The sequence below is a fragment of the Rhinolophus sinicus genome, chromosome 6 (assembly GCF_057876585.1).
Source record: "Rhinolophus sinicus isolate RSI-liver-muscle chromosome 6, RSI-T2T, whole genome shotgun sequence".
NCBI classification, from domain to species: Eukaryota; Metazoa; Chordata; class Mammalia; order Chiroptera; family Rhinolophidae; genus Rhinolophus; species Rhinolophus sinicus.
In genome coordinates this window covers 30,187,988-30,200,050 of record NC_142506.1, presented here as the reverse complement: position 1 = coordinate 30,200,050, position 12,063 = coordinate 30,187,988, and the positions used below count along the sequence as shown (strand labels likewise).

Here is a 12,063-nt window from a genome sequence, read left to right as displayed (position 1 = left end):
GGCTTGGTGACTGAGAGCCACCACATGGCACCCTTTCAAGGGGTTTCACATACCTGAGGCCTGATGATTGGGCCAGCCTATGCCCCCAGAGGTACTTGCAGGCTGAGTACAACTGGAAGTTAAAGGAAGCATCTGGCTCCTGTTCTCTGAGCTGAGTTAAAGGAAAAGTGGTGCCTAGTCATTTTACTTTAATTTGAACCACACGAGGGGCTTATGCAGTCCCTGCTATGTCCGTGTGAGCTACGAGATCTACAGCTGCTGGGACAGAAGGCAGGAGATGGGGACATCGACTCTTGGAAAGTAGTACTTTGTGGGAGATTATAAGCACGAGTAGCTACAATTTTTAAGTCCAAATTGCTCAGCCCTAGAAGGTTCTGTGAGGGGAGGAGCCCACGGAAGGAATTGAAAGGAGGAATTGTTCTGCTGTCTTGGGTGCTGGTAGCAGATTAAATATCAGCGATAACTCGTGCACTTAAATCGTTCTACTGGGCTGGAGAAATTTTAGCCCAAGGTCATTTATTTCCAGTTCTGAATAAAATTATCTAAGTTGTTGCCTTAAAATTCTTAGATGCATTTTTGAACTGGACTTTGTCCATATTGTTAGGCGGGCATTTGGGGCAATGTAGGCCTTGGAAACTGCTCCTTCTGCAAAGACCTTGTTTGTGGCCTGGAAGAGTTAACCCACTCCCCCAGTCTCCTTTTGCACCTGGAGACCTTCCCACCTGGCCCTCTGACTTGCTTTTGTCCTGGTTCCTGGTTGAAGCTCATAGAAATCCCTTACCTTTACTTCTCTGGAAGACCCTCCCAAGTCTGAGAAAAACAAACAAACAAACATACAGACACACATACACACACAGACGCACACAAGGTTAGATGTCTGCATTTGGATGCTGCTTTGCGTATAGTAATGTCTGTTCCTTTAAAATGTGTCATTGACTTTTGTTTTTAATGGTCACAGCCAAATTTAACTCTAGATTTTTTTTAAATTAAAGTTTATTGGGGTGACCATTGTTAGTAAAGTTACATAGATTTCAGGTGTACAATTCTGTATTACATCATCTATAAATCACATTGTGTATTCACCACCCAGAGTCAGTTCTCCTTCCATCACCATATATTTGATCCCCTTTACCCTCATCTCCCACCCCCCTCCCCCTTTATTCTCTGGTAACCACTAAACTATTGTCTGTGTCTATGAGTTTTTGTTTCTCATTTGTTTGTCTTGTTCTTTTCTTGTTTTTGGTTCATATACCACATATCAGTGAAATCATATGGTTCTCTGCTTTTTCTGTGTGACTTATTTTGCTTAGCATTATAATCTCAAGATCCATCCATGTTGTCACAAACGGTCCTATTTCATCTTTTCTTACCACCGAATAGTATTCCATTGTGTATATATACCACAACTTCTTTATCCATTCATCTATCGAAGGACATTTTGGTTGTTTCCATGTCTTGGCCACCGTAAATAAAGCTGCAATGAACATTGGAGCACATATGTCTTTATGGATAAATGTTTTCAGATTTTTGGGGTAGAGACCCAGGAAAAGGATTGCTGGGTAATATGGTAATTCTATTCGTAATTTTTTGAGGAACCTCCACACTGCCTTCCATAGTGGCTGCACCTGTCTGCATTCCCACCAACAGTGTATGAGGGTTCCTTTTTCTCCACAGCCTCTCCAACACTTGTCACTATTTGTCTTGTTGATGATAGCCATTCTAACTGGGGAGAGGTGATAGCTCATTGTGGTTTTTATTTGCATTTCTGTGATGATTAGTGATGTTGAGCATTTTTTTCATATGTCTATTTGTCATTTGTATGTCCTCTTTGGAGAAATGTCTCTTCAGGTCCTCTGCCCATTTTTCAATTGAGTTGTTTGTTTTTTTGTTGTTGAGTTGCACGAGTTCCTTGTATATTTTGGATATTAGCCCTTTATCGGAGGCACTGTTTGCAAAAATCTTTTCCCATTCAATTGGTTGCCTCTTTATTTTGTCGATGGTTTATTTTGCTATGCAGAAGCTTTTAAGTTTGATATAGTCCCATTCATTTATTTTAGCTTTTACTTCCCTTGCCTTTGGAGTCAAATTCATGAAACGCTCTTTGAACCCAAGGTCCATAAGTTTAGTACCTATGTTTTCTTCTATGCAGTTTATTGTTTCAGGTCTTATGCTTAAGTCTTTGATCCATTTTGAATTAATTTTGGTACATGGTGACAGATAGCAGTCCAGTTTCATTCTTTTCCACGTGTCTTTCCAGTTCTCCCAGCACCATTTATTGAAGAGGCTGTCTTTTCTTCATTGTATGTTTTTTGCTTCTTTGTCAAAAATTATCTGTCCATATTTATGTGGTTTTATTTCTGTGTTCTCAATTCTATTCCATTGGTCTATGTGTCTGTTTTTCTGCCAATACCATGCTGTTTTGATTATTGTTGCCCTGTAGTACAAGCTAAAGTCAGGGAGTGTGATACCTCCAGCATTGTTCTTTTTTCTTAAGATTGTTTTGGCTATTTGGGGTCTTTTGTGGTTCCAAACAAATCTGAGGATTTTTTGTTCTATTTCTTTAAAAAATGCCATTGGGATTTTGATGGGGATTGCATTAAATCTGTATGTTGCTTTGGGTAATGTGGTCATTTTAACTATGTTGATTCATCCAATCCATGAGCACGGAATGTCTTTCCATTTCTTTGTGTCTTCTTCAATTTCTTTTAAAAATGTCTTACAGTTTTCAGCATATAGGTCTTTCACATCCTTGGTTAAGTTTATTCCTAGGTATGTTATTCTTTTTGCTGCAATTGCAAAAGGAATTGTGGTTTTCCTTATTTCTTTTTCTGAGATTTCTTTGTTAGTATATAGGAATGCAATGGACTTTTGTACGTTGATTTTGTAGCTGGCAACTTTACTGTATTCATTGATTGTTTCTAATAGCTTTTTGGTGGAGTCTTTAGGGTTTGCTATATATAGCATCATGTCATCTGCAAAGAGTGACAATTTAACTTCTTCATTCCCAATTTGGATGCCTTTTATTTCTTTCTCTTGCCTGATTGCTCTGGCGAGGACTTCCAACATTACGTTGAAAAGCCGGGATTGATAGAGGACAGCCCTGTCATGTTCCTGAATGTAGAGCAAAGGGCTTCAGTTTTCACCGTTAATTATGAGATTAGCTGAGGGTTTGTCATATATGGCCTTTATTATGTTAAGGTATTTTCCTTCTATACATATTTTATTAAGTGTTTTAATCATAAATGGATGTTTTATTTTGTCAAAAGCTTTTTCTGCATCAATTGGTATCATCATATGATTTTTGTGCTTTATTTTGTTTATGTGATGTATCACATTGATGGATTTGCATAAGTTGAACCATCCTTGTGCCCCTGGGATGAACCCCACTTGGTCGTGATGAATAATCTTTTTAATGCATTGTTGTTTTTGATTTGCTAGAATTTTGTTTAGGATTTTTGTGTCTGTATTCATCAGAGATATTGGTCTGTAGTTTTCTTTTTTTGTGTTGTCCTTACCAGGTTTTGGTGTCAGGGTAATGTTGGCTTCATAAAATGAGTTAGGGAGTACTGTCTCTTCTTCAGTTTCTTGGAAGAGCTTGAGCAGGATTGGTATTAGGTCCTCTTAACACTAAATTTGATGTCAGAAATATGGCCTGGGCTGCCTCAGCACTGAGTGAGGACGGGTCAGAAGAAGGTGTACTTCTGACCATGGCACCCTCGGTCACTGCCCATCCCATGGGAATAGACCCCATTCTCCTTTCTTTGTGGGAACTCCACAAGCAAATTGAGCTCCCCTAAGACCCTCCTCCCCTTTCTTGAGTGAGACAGGCCTGGATGCAGGAATTGCTTCATTGCTGGGTTGGACAGCATGCACTCGCTCTGTGTCTGACGCTGAGCTGAGCTGTGTAAAAACAAAAGCAGAAGGGACTTGTTCATGCCCATAGGGACTCCATGCAGAGACACGGAGCTCCAGAGGTCCCCAGTGCAGGTTGAGGAGGGCTCAACCAAGTACCTGTGATTTTCTGGGGTCCTCTCTTTCCAGGCTCAGACACCTGGTGGACACCAGACATGCACTGGCTCCAAGAGTGGTACTGAGAATGTCCCCTTTGAGCCCAGAAAGGAAATGAACTTTCAAGATGTATGTGTTGAATGTTTAACAACTGGCTCTTGGGGATGGGGGGTGCCCTGGTTTTGTACCATTTGCAAATTTCTGTGGTGTAAATAATCCCAACATGGCCAATTTCAAGCTACCAATGTGATGTCAACTGGCTTACAAAATTCCTAAGTATTAATAATGGGCTGTCATGAGTAATAGCCAGCGCTAGCTCACTGTTGGCACTAGCCCAGCACAGTGTTACTGAGACTGACCTGAAGACACAGAGCACTGGTCCAGAGCCAGATAAATATGCAGAGTTCTCCTACCCAGGCACTTGGGAGGCGTGTGTTTCAGGCAGGTTACCTAAACTTTGGAGCCTTAGTACACTTATGCAGAAAACCAGCATGAATAGTAGTTATTCTTTCAGTTGCAAATGGTGGAAACCACCTGAAGTAGTTGAAGAGAAAAGGGGGAATTTATTGGTTCATGTACGCAATCAAAGGATAGGAGCGTCATTGGAACTTGCTCTGTTTCCCCCTGTTTCTCAGTATTTTTTCTTTCCTAAGGGGAAGGACTCATGATCCCAGCAATTTCAAACTTATATTCTCACAGCTCAGTGATCAAAGATGAAAAGCTCTCTTTCCTTGCTCTGCTTTGGAAAACCCCAGGGATGTCCACCTTTTGTGTCATGTTGGTTCACACGTACGTTACTGGAGCAGTTTCTGTGGCCAGGCTGATGGAAGACCATGATTGATAGCTCGTACCTTGTGGTCCAAATGAACATTGCCCTGAAGAAGGGTGTGCCATTCTGAGCAGACATTACTCCCATTGGCCGCCTCACAGGTCACGTGCTGGTTTTGAGGGGTTGGGTTGTTATGAACCTGGAATAGATAATATAAGGAATGGAAAGGGCTGTACTGCAGTAGGTATTCGGGGAGAGTTAGTTCCCAGCTCATGCCAGCCTTCCTCATCCTTCCTGCTTTCTCCCACTGAAGTCCCAGTGAAACTCTGACAGATGGAATGTGGGCCTCTTGATTGGGGTTCAGCTCACCCACCTCCCTTTTAGAAATAGTTCTTTGCGTCCTGTCAATGCAGGACTAAGGAGACTGGGCCAGTGCAGAACTGGGAGGTGCGAGGAGCTGGCATTTGTGCATACCCACCACCTTTTTCAGTATCTTTTTCTTCAGCCTCCTTGGCACTAATTTATATACTGAGGCCTGTTCTTAGAGGACTTCACTCTCAGTCATTACAATCTATAACCCGTCACATGTGGATTACAGTCACATCTCCTAGAGGTGAGAAGTTGTAGAACACTCTGCCAGTGCCCTACCTCCTCTCTTGGCTCTTACCAGTCCATGTATACCGCTCCAGCTTCCGGCTGCTACCAGTGTGGTATTTTGCAGTCTAGGGGCTTCCCCTCACCCCTGGAGCAGCCTGCACTATCTGATGGCAGGTTCAGAGCCTCCGAGGCGCATCATGCAACCAATGACTGAGGAGCCTTGTTGATGGAGGCCCTGACCCTTGCACCCTTCAGGTGAACTACATCCGAGGGGTGTGTTTTACATGAATCCCCAGTTTCCCAGATGGGATGAAGCTCCATCAACCCACTTTAGCAGCTGGCTGGATCCCAGACCCTTTATCAGCTGCCTTCCTTTTCTTGTCTCTCTTCCCATTCCATTACTGGCACTGTCTGCACCTCCCAGATACACCATTTGCACTTGAATCCTTTTCTTAGGGTCTCCACCTTAGGGGGGAACCCAAACAATTATAGGGGATTTCTGAACAGCCAAAAGAATGATTGTTGGAGACTAGAATTCCAAATTCTATTTTCGGAACTGGAAATAGCATAGTCTGACACACTGACATGAATACATAGGAACAATGAAACAGAATACAGCTACCCCTGTATAACACGGTTGTTCGTTTCCTAAAAATGCCATGTTATGCGAATCCGTGTTATACGAAACAGAGAACTAGTACAAAAAAGGGAGTTAGGTTCTAAAAATTTTTTAAACATACTATTATATTTTTATAATTAAGAGAAACATCTTTATTAAAGTAATTTTCACCAAAAGTGTAACATTTAATACATATTAAATAATGTTTTCTTTGTCATCACTACTAAGCACCATTAATCGAGGGCGTTTTCTTTTTAACAAGATATCTTCATCCTCTGAACTTAATACTGCATAAACAAAATGGATTTAAAATTCTAATAAATTTTAAAATTCTGCAGTCAAATCTGATACATCCACGCTCAAATGAAAAATTTCAAATGAGATATCTTTTGCTCTTATAAGCTTTTATTATGTTCCGTGTTATTTGGGGATTTCCCTAATTTCAAATGAGATATTTTTTTGCTTTTTAAAGCTCTTATTACGCTCTGTGTTGTTTGGGGATTTCTCTAATTCTCAAACCATGTTAGAGTGAAACCGTGTTCTAGGATGCAGTGTTGTACAAGGGTTTTCCCCGATTCTCAAACCGTGTTAGAGCAAAACCATGTTATAGAAAGTGCCGTGTTATATGGGGGCTACCTGTACTTGGAATGGAAATTACCCAGCAAAATCAGACAGGTTTGGCTGCCATTCTGATAACACTTAATGGGAGAAAACTTTGAGGTGGAGACGCTGCTCCAAGCCTCTTAGGGCAAAGGAAGCATGTGGCTTCCTGTCATAAGGCCAAGGTCATACAGGGGAGGACAACCCTATAAGACTTGGATCTAGGCCCCTATATGGTGTTAGTGTTAGGATTCTCAGGAATTATTTTCGCTTTCCCATTCCCGAATCCCGAGATATAAACTGTTTTCTGTTCTCTACGATGAATCATTTCCGCAAAGTGATGGCTGATACTACCAACCACCTGGGTTCAAGGAGCCGATTTTCCCAATTTCCCAACCAACTTTTCTCGGGACTTGGGAACAGAAAAGCAAAAACAATTCCCAAGAACAGGCAGGCATTCCTGTCTGGAAACCCTAGCGATAAATAAGAAAAATGTCTAAGAGATACGCTGTGAGTAGTACGTTTATTTCCCATTGTGGGTATTACTGGGTTCAAGAAGCCGATTTTCCCGATTTCCCGACCAACTTTTTTGGGGATTCGGGAATGGGAAAGCGAAAAACATTCCTGAGAATGGGCAGGAATTCCCGCCTGGAAACCCTAGTTAGTATCAGCTCTGACAGGGCCCCTGGAGCACATTGTAACTCTCTGTCTGTGTCTCACCAGATTCTTGAATAAAACCCATCTACACTTCGGAGCCATTCCCAGGGAGGGCCAGACTCCCCTTGCTGGGAAGAAACAGCTATTTCTTGGTAAGATGGAAGGGAAAAGAGAAGATGGGAATTCCGCTGTGAGTATCTTTGGTAAGCTCCTGTGTTTTGGGTTTGTGCTAGGAGCAGGGAGGGATTTGGGAGGAATCTGACTTGCCCTCATGGCATTCCTGGACTGAGTGGAGAGATAGACAGGATACCCACTAAATGCAGAACGGAGTTGCATGAAAAACGTCCTAGGATATTTGGTCTAACAAAGTGCTGAGGGAGCACAGGGAGGAATGACCAACTCTGATTCATGGGACTGGAAAAGACATCCTGTATTTGTTGAATGGATGTTAATCTTCTAGCAGAAGGTCAGGCGCCTAATAGGAGGCTTATAAACATTGACTGACATCTAGGGTCCTTTCTGTACTGAGCATTCTAAGCCCCAGTGCAAAGAATATCTAGTAGATGTTTGATAAGTATAGCTACAATTATGTGCAAAACGAAAGGCAGAAAGCCAAGGGTGTATTTGTAGCCAAATTACGGAACACAGGGAGGGTCTGGCTGGTGTGATCTGGATTGGCTGTCCTTGCTGCCAGAAAACCGCATACAGTCTCCCACTCTCCATCTCACTTGGCACTGATGGCTTTGGCTTCCTAATCCCAGATTGGGGGCGGAGGGGGGGGCCAGTGCAGGAGGTTACCAGGAAGGATCCAGAACACAAGTGTCATTTTTAGTACCAGCCTCTGCAGCCTTTGCTGCCGTGTTCACTGCATTCCAGTGCCCTGCAGAAGGGACTGTTTTTGGATTATCGGCTCCTGCAGGGCAGACTCAGACACCAGACACATTGGCAAGGCCCCCTTTCCTATTTATGGGGGAGAGAGTATGCTGTGGTACCTGGTGGGTGGGAACCGTTTCTAGGGTATGCAAGGGGATGGGAAGGAGAGAGGGAAGGGAAAATGGCAGATACTGTGAGCCCAAGTCCAGGACCACCATTGAGGCCCTGTAAGGCAGTATGATCCATCTTCATTTTGAGATTTAGGGGAGCACTTGCAGCCTGCACCCTGGGAATTCTCCCCAACCCTCCCACACAGCAGGAAAAATGCAATGTGTGTTTGCTGCCTGTCTGCAGAATATGGAGCTGTAGGTGGGTGTGTGGGAGTGGGGTGGGGGATGGTGGTGCCAGGGAGGGCCCTCTGAGGAGCCCAGAAAGCAATGATTTATAAGCTCTGGTGTGTGTGTGTGTGTGTGTGTGTGTGTGTGTGTGTGTGTGTGTGTGAGTGAGAGAGAGAGAGAGAGAGAGAGAGAGAGAGAGAGAGAGAGAAAAGTAGGTCATGACAAAGCAACTTGGGGAAAATAGGCAAGACTTATCTTGAGCAACTTTTACACTAATCAAAAATAATTTAATTCATTTCACAAATGTATTTATTTGTAAAATCTGATTTACTTATAAAATGGATTGTTGTTTTGTTTTGGTTTTGCTTTTTTCATTTTTTGGTTGGTTTGTTTAAGAGACGTTAGGGAATGAAAACATTTGCTAGGACAACCAGGCTTCCCTGCCATCCTCCTTCCCCTCTAGAAGAAAAATGTTTTCCTTCCCTATCTCTTCCGACTATCCCACTACCTCTCATCATTGCAATTACTCTCCTTCCCTTTTCCTCCTCCTTGCCAATTTACTCTGTTTAATAATTTATTCATTTATTCAGTTAGTCAGTCAGTCAGTTGGTTAGTATAGCTACATATGCCCGGCATTAGTATCTATGGGTGGAAGCTATTAAAGGAACAAAATTCAGTCCTCATTCAGTCTAAGGAAGTTTTCTAATAGTTAATTTCACTCCTAAACAGAACGCATTTTCCATCAGGGAAAGCGGATCATTTGGGCCGCCATCAGCCAGCTGGGACGCTTATGGAGGATTCTTGCATTCTGCCAGGCTTGGCCATGCAACACCTGAGGTACCTCCCAGTGCTGAGATTCCATGATTTTTGTGGTTACAATTTTTAATGGAATTGAATAGACACCAAGGAAGAACCATGGTCACTAAATTGGATTTCCCCCCTCAACTCCCAAGTGGTCAGTTCCTACAAAGTAAATGTCAGAGCAGGAGCCAGGCCTTCTCTCCAACATTTGATTGCTTGACGCCATCTACACTAAGCTGCAGGGACCGAGAAAAGGGCAGTGTGAACCCCAGGGTGGAGACACGTTGTGGAGGGGTGGAGGGTCTGTGATGCTGCTGCTTGTACTATGTCTAGGAGTTGGCACCATTTGTTCCCCAAAAGGGTACTGAGTCCTTACTCATTAATGATGGGAAATGAAGGACAAGACAAAAAAGATAAAACTGAAAACCAGGCGATTTTCTAATTGGAGACCTGGCAGCCTCTGGGAATCCCACTGGGCAGAGTGAAGTGAGGGTTTCACTTCGGGTCAACCAGATTCGATCTAACAGGCACGTCTTGTGCATCCCCACTAGATGAGGTTGCACTTAGGGAAGCTGAGAGGGTGAGCTCCACACCCTCCATAGGAGCCAGGGACCACCTGACAGGGTCACGATGGCTGACAGCAGGACTGGTGTGCGTGTGGGGGGCGGAGGAGGGTTCTTCTGGAGCCAGAGACGCCTTCCCTTTCTTTGGTTACCATTCTTATCAGAAATAGGAAGATTCTGCCATACATTTCTATGATTAACAAGGAGAATAATAAATTCTGATTTACTAATCCTGCCACAGATGAAGAAATTCTCTGTGGAGCCCACCCTCGTCTAGACGTCTGTTCATGAGTTCAGCGTCAATCGCTGTCTCCCTTTTCCCCCCTGTCAGAGTGCCCTTCTGTAAAACTACTGTCAGTCAGGCAGAATTGGCAATGGAGTGTCTGTCAGAAAAACTGTTCTTACAATTGAGACTTGCCTGTTTGGAGTGATGAGGTAATTTCTTCTAAAGCTTCAGGTATCCAAGGAGGAAAAAGAACAACAAAACAGGGCCTGTTAATAAAGGTGTGTCAGCCACTGGATGTTTGCCGTTATTAAAGAGACCTCAAGGAAGCCTGCCTCTGGGCTGAAAGCAAACCTTTGTCAAGGATTTCATTTTAGAAGGTTCAAAAGACACCAGAGGGAGAGTGAGAACAAGAGGCAGGAAGAGGCATGCACAGAGAGGGGAAGAGATGAAGGGAGACAGGAGGCAGGAGAGTCATGCCTCGCTGAGATGTCACAGTAGAGAGTCACAGATACAGGCTCCAGCATTTTGATCACTGGAAAAATGACTGTTAAGGGTTGATGCAATGGAAGAGAAAAATTGCTGGATTTTTAAAAAAAGATGTGCCTTTCCTCCTGCTGCTGTGTTCACCTGAAATGTTCTTTTCTGTCCACCTTTAGCCCATCTGTTCTAGAAGGCTCAGCTCAAAGTCCCCCTCCTACATGAAACCTTCTTGGGTATGTCTAGTTAGATGTATAATTGCTTTACCTTCTGCAGGTCAATAGTATTTTTTCATTAAAATTTTAAAAAAATTAAATTATGGTAAAATACACATAGCGTAAATTTTACCATCTTAAATATTTTTAAGTATGCAGTTCAGTAGTGTCAAATGTATTCACATTGTTATGCAACCAATCACCAGAACTTTTTCATCTTGCAAAACTGAAACTCTATACTCATTACACAATGCCTCCTCATTTCCCCCTCCCCATTTTACTGGAAAACACCATTCTACTTTCTGTCTCGATGCATTTGATTACTTAGGTACCTCATATAACTGGAATTATACAGGATCTATCTTTTTTTGTAATTGGCTTATTTCACTTAGAATAAGTCCTGAAAGTAAATTAACATTATAGCACATGCTAGAATTTTCTTCCTTTTTAAGGAATAGTAATTTGATTTTATCTTTCTAATGGTATTTGTAACATGCTGTCTTATTTTTAAGTGATGTGTGTAGATTGTATTTCCCCTATGGAATTCTGGATTCCTTGAGGGCAGGGTTTGTGTCTCTCTCTGCTGAGTCCTATTGTACCTATTAGCCTAGGGCTTGGCAGAGGGTTTATGCTAAATATTTGTTGGAAAGATCAAAGGACAAATCCTACCATATTGTCTTGAGTGGGCTCTTCTAGACCTCCAGGTCCCTTCACAACCACACTTCCCCAAAAACTCAAAAGTAGTTAAAACCAGTCCGCACCACCAAGTTGAGGCCAGCAGGAAAAGGTTGGCATCAAGAGTTTCGGGCGTGTCTTCTTACCCCACAGTCTGGAATCAGTCCTGTATCTTTTCCTGGCTCGAGGCTTCTGCTTCCTTCTGGGAGGCATCTCCTTTGGGACAGGAAAGTGGACCCGATCTTAAAAGACACAAAGCCAGGGTGGAACGAGTAGAGAGAGAGGGAGATGGTTCACATAAAAATGGAAGCTAATATTTAGATTGAGATTGCCCATCCTGTTAACTTTCTGGTTGTGTCATCACTTTTTGTACATATCTTCTGAGAAAGGTGGGGTGGTAATAGGGGGCAGGGGGCTATGGAGGTCTTGTTTTTATTGCACTAAGCATCCTTTCCCACCCTCTACTCCAAGTTGTCCTTATAGAAGATTTTCTTATTTTGCCACTCAGAAACAGTAAGGGAAGCTCTGCTAAAATTTGATTTGGGAACTTGGAGAAGTAAATAAACTTCAAGCTTGGTCTGTAATAGCTATTTTTGGAGTTACTTTAGTTAGCTTGTCTTATAGCCCTGCCTTTCCCTTTGTTCT

The 12,063-nt window shown here is 42.7% G+C and overlaps 1 protein-coding gene across 2 annotated transcripts in view; it reads right to left on the bottom strand.

The window, feature by feature from the left end:
• Positions 1-1,168: 1,168 nt before the first annotated feature.
• The window catches only part of LOC148757848 (uncharacterized), a 56,722-nt gene continuing 45,827 nt past the window's right edge, over positions 1,169-12,063 (bottom strand). For both annotated transcript variants that reach the window (XM_088799023.1, XM_088799024.1), the window contains exons 3-5: positions 11,565-11,660; positions 4,860-4,976; positions 1,169-3,900 (exon numbers count right to left, since the gene is read on the bottom strand). In XM_088799023.1, coding sequence (XP_088655149.1) covers positions 3,721-3,900; positions 4,860-4,976; positions 11,565-11,660 — 393 coding nt within the window. In that variant the 3' untranslated portion in view covers positions 1,169-3,720. The remainder of the gene's footprint in view (positions 3,901-4,859; positions 4,977-11,564; positions 11,661-12,063) is intronic.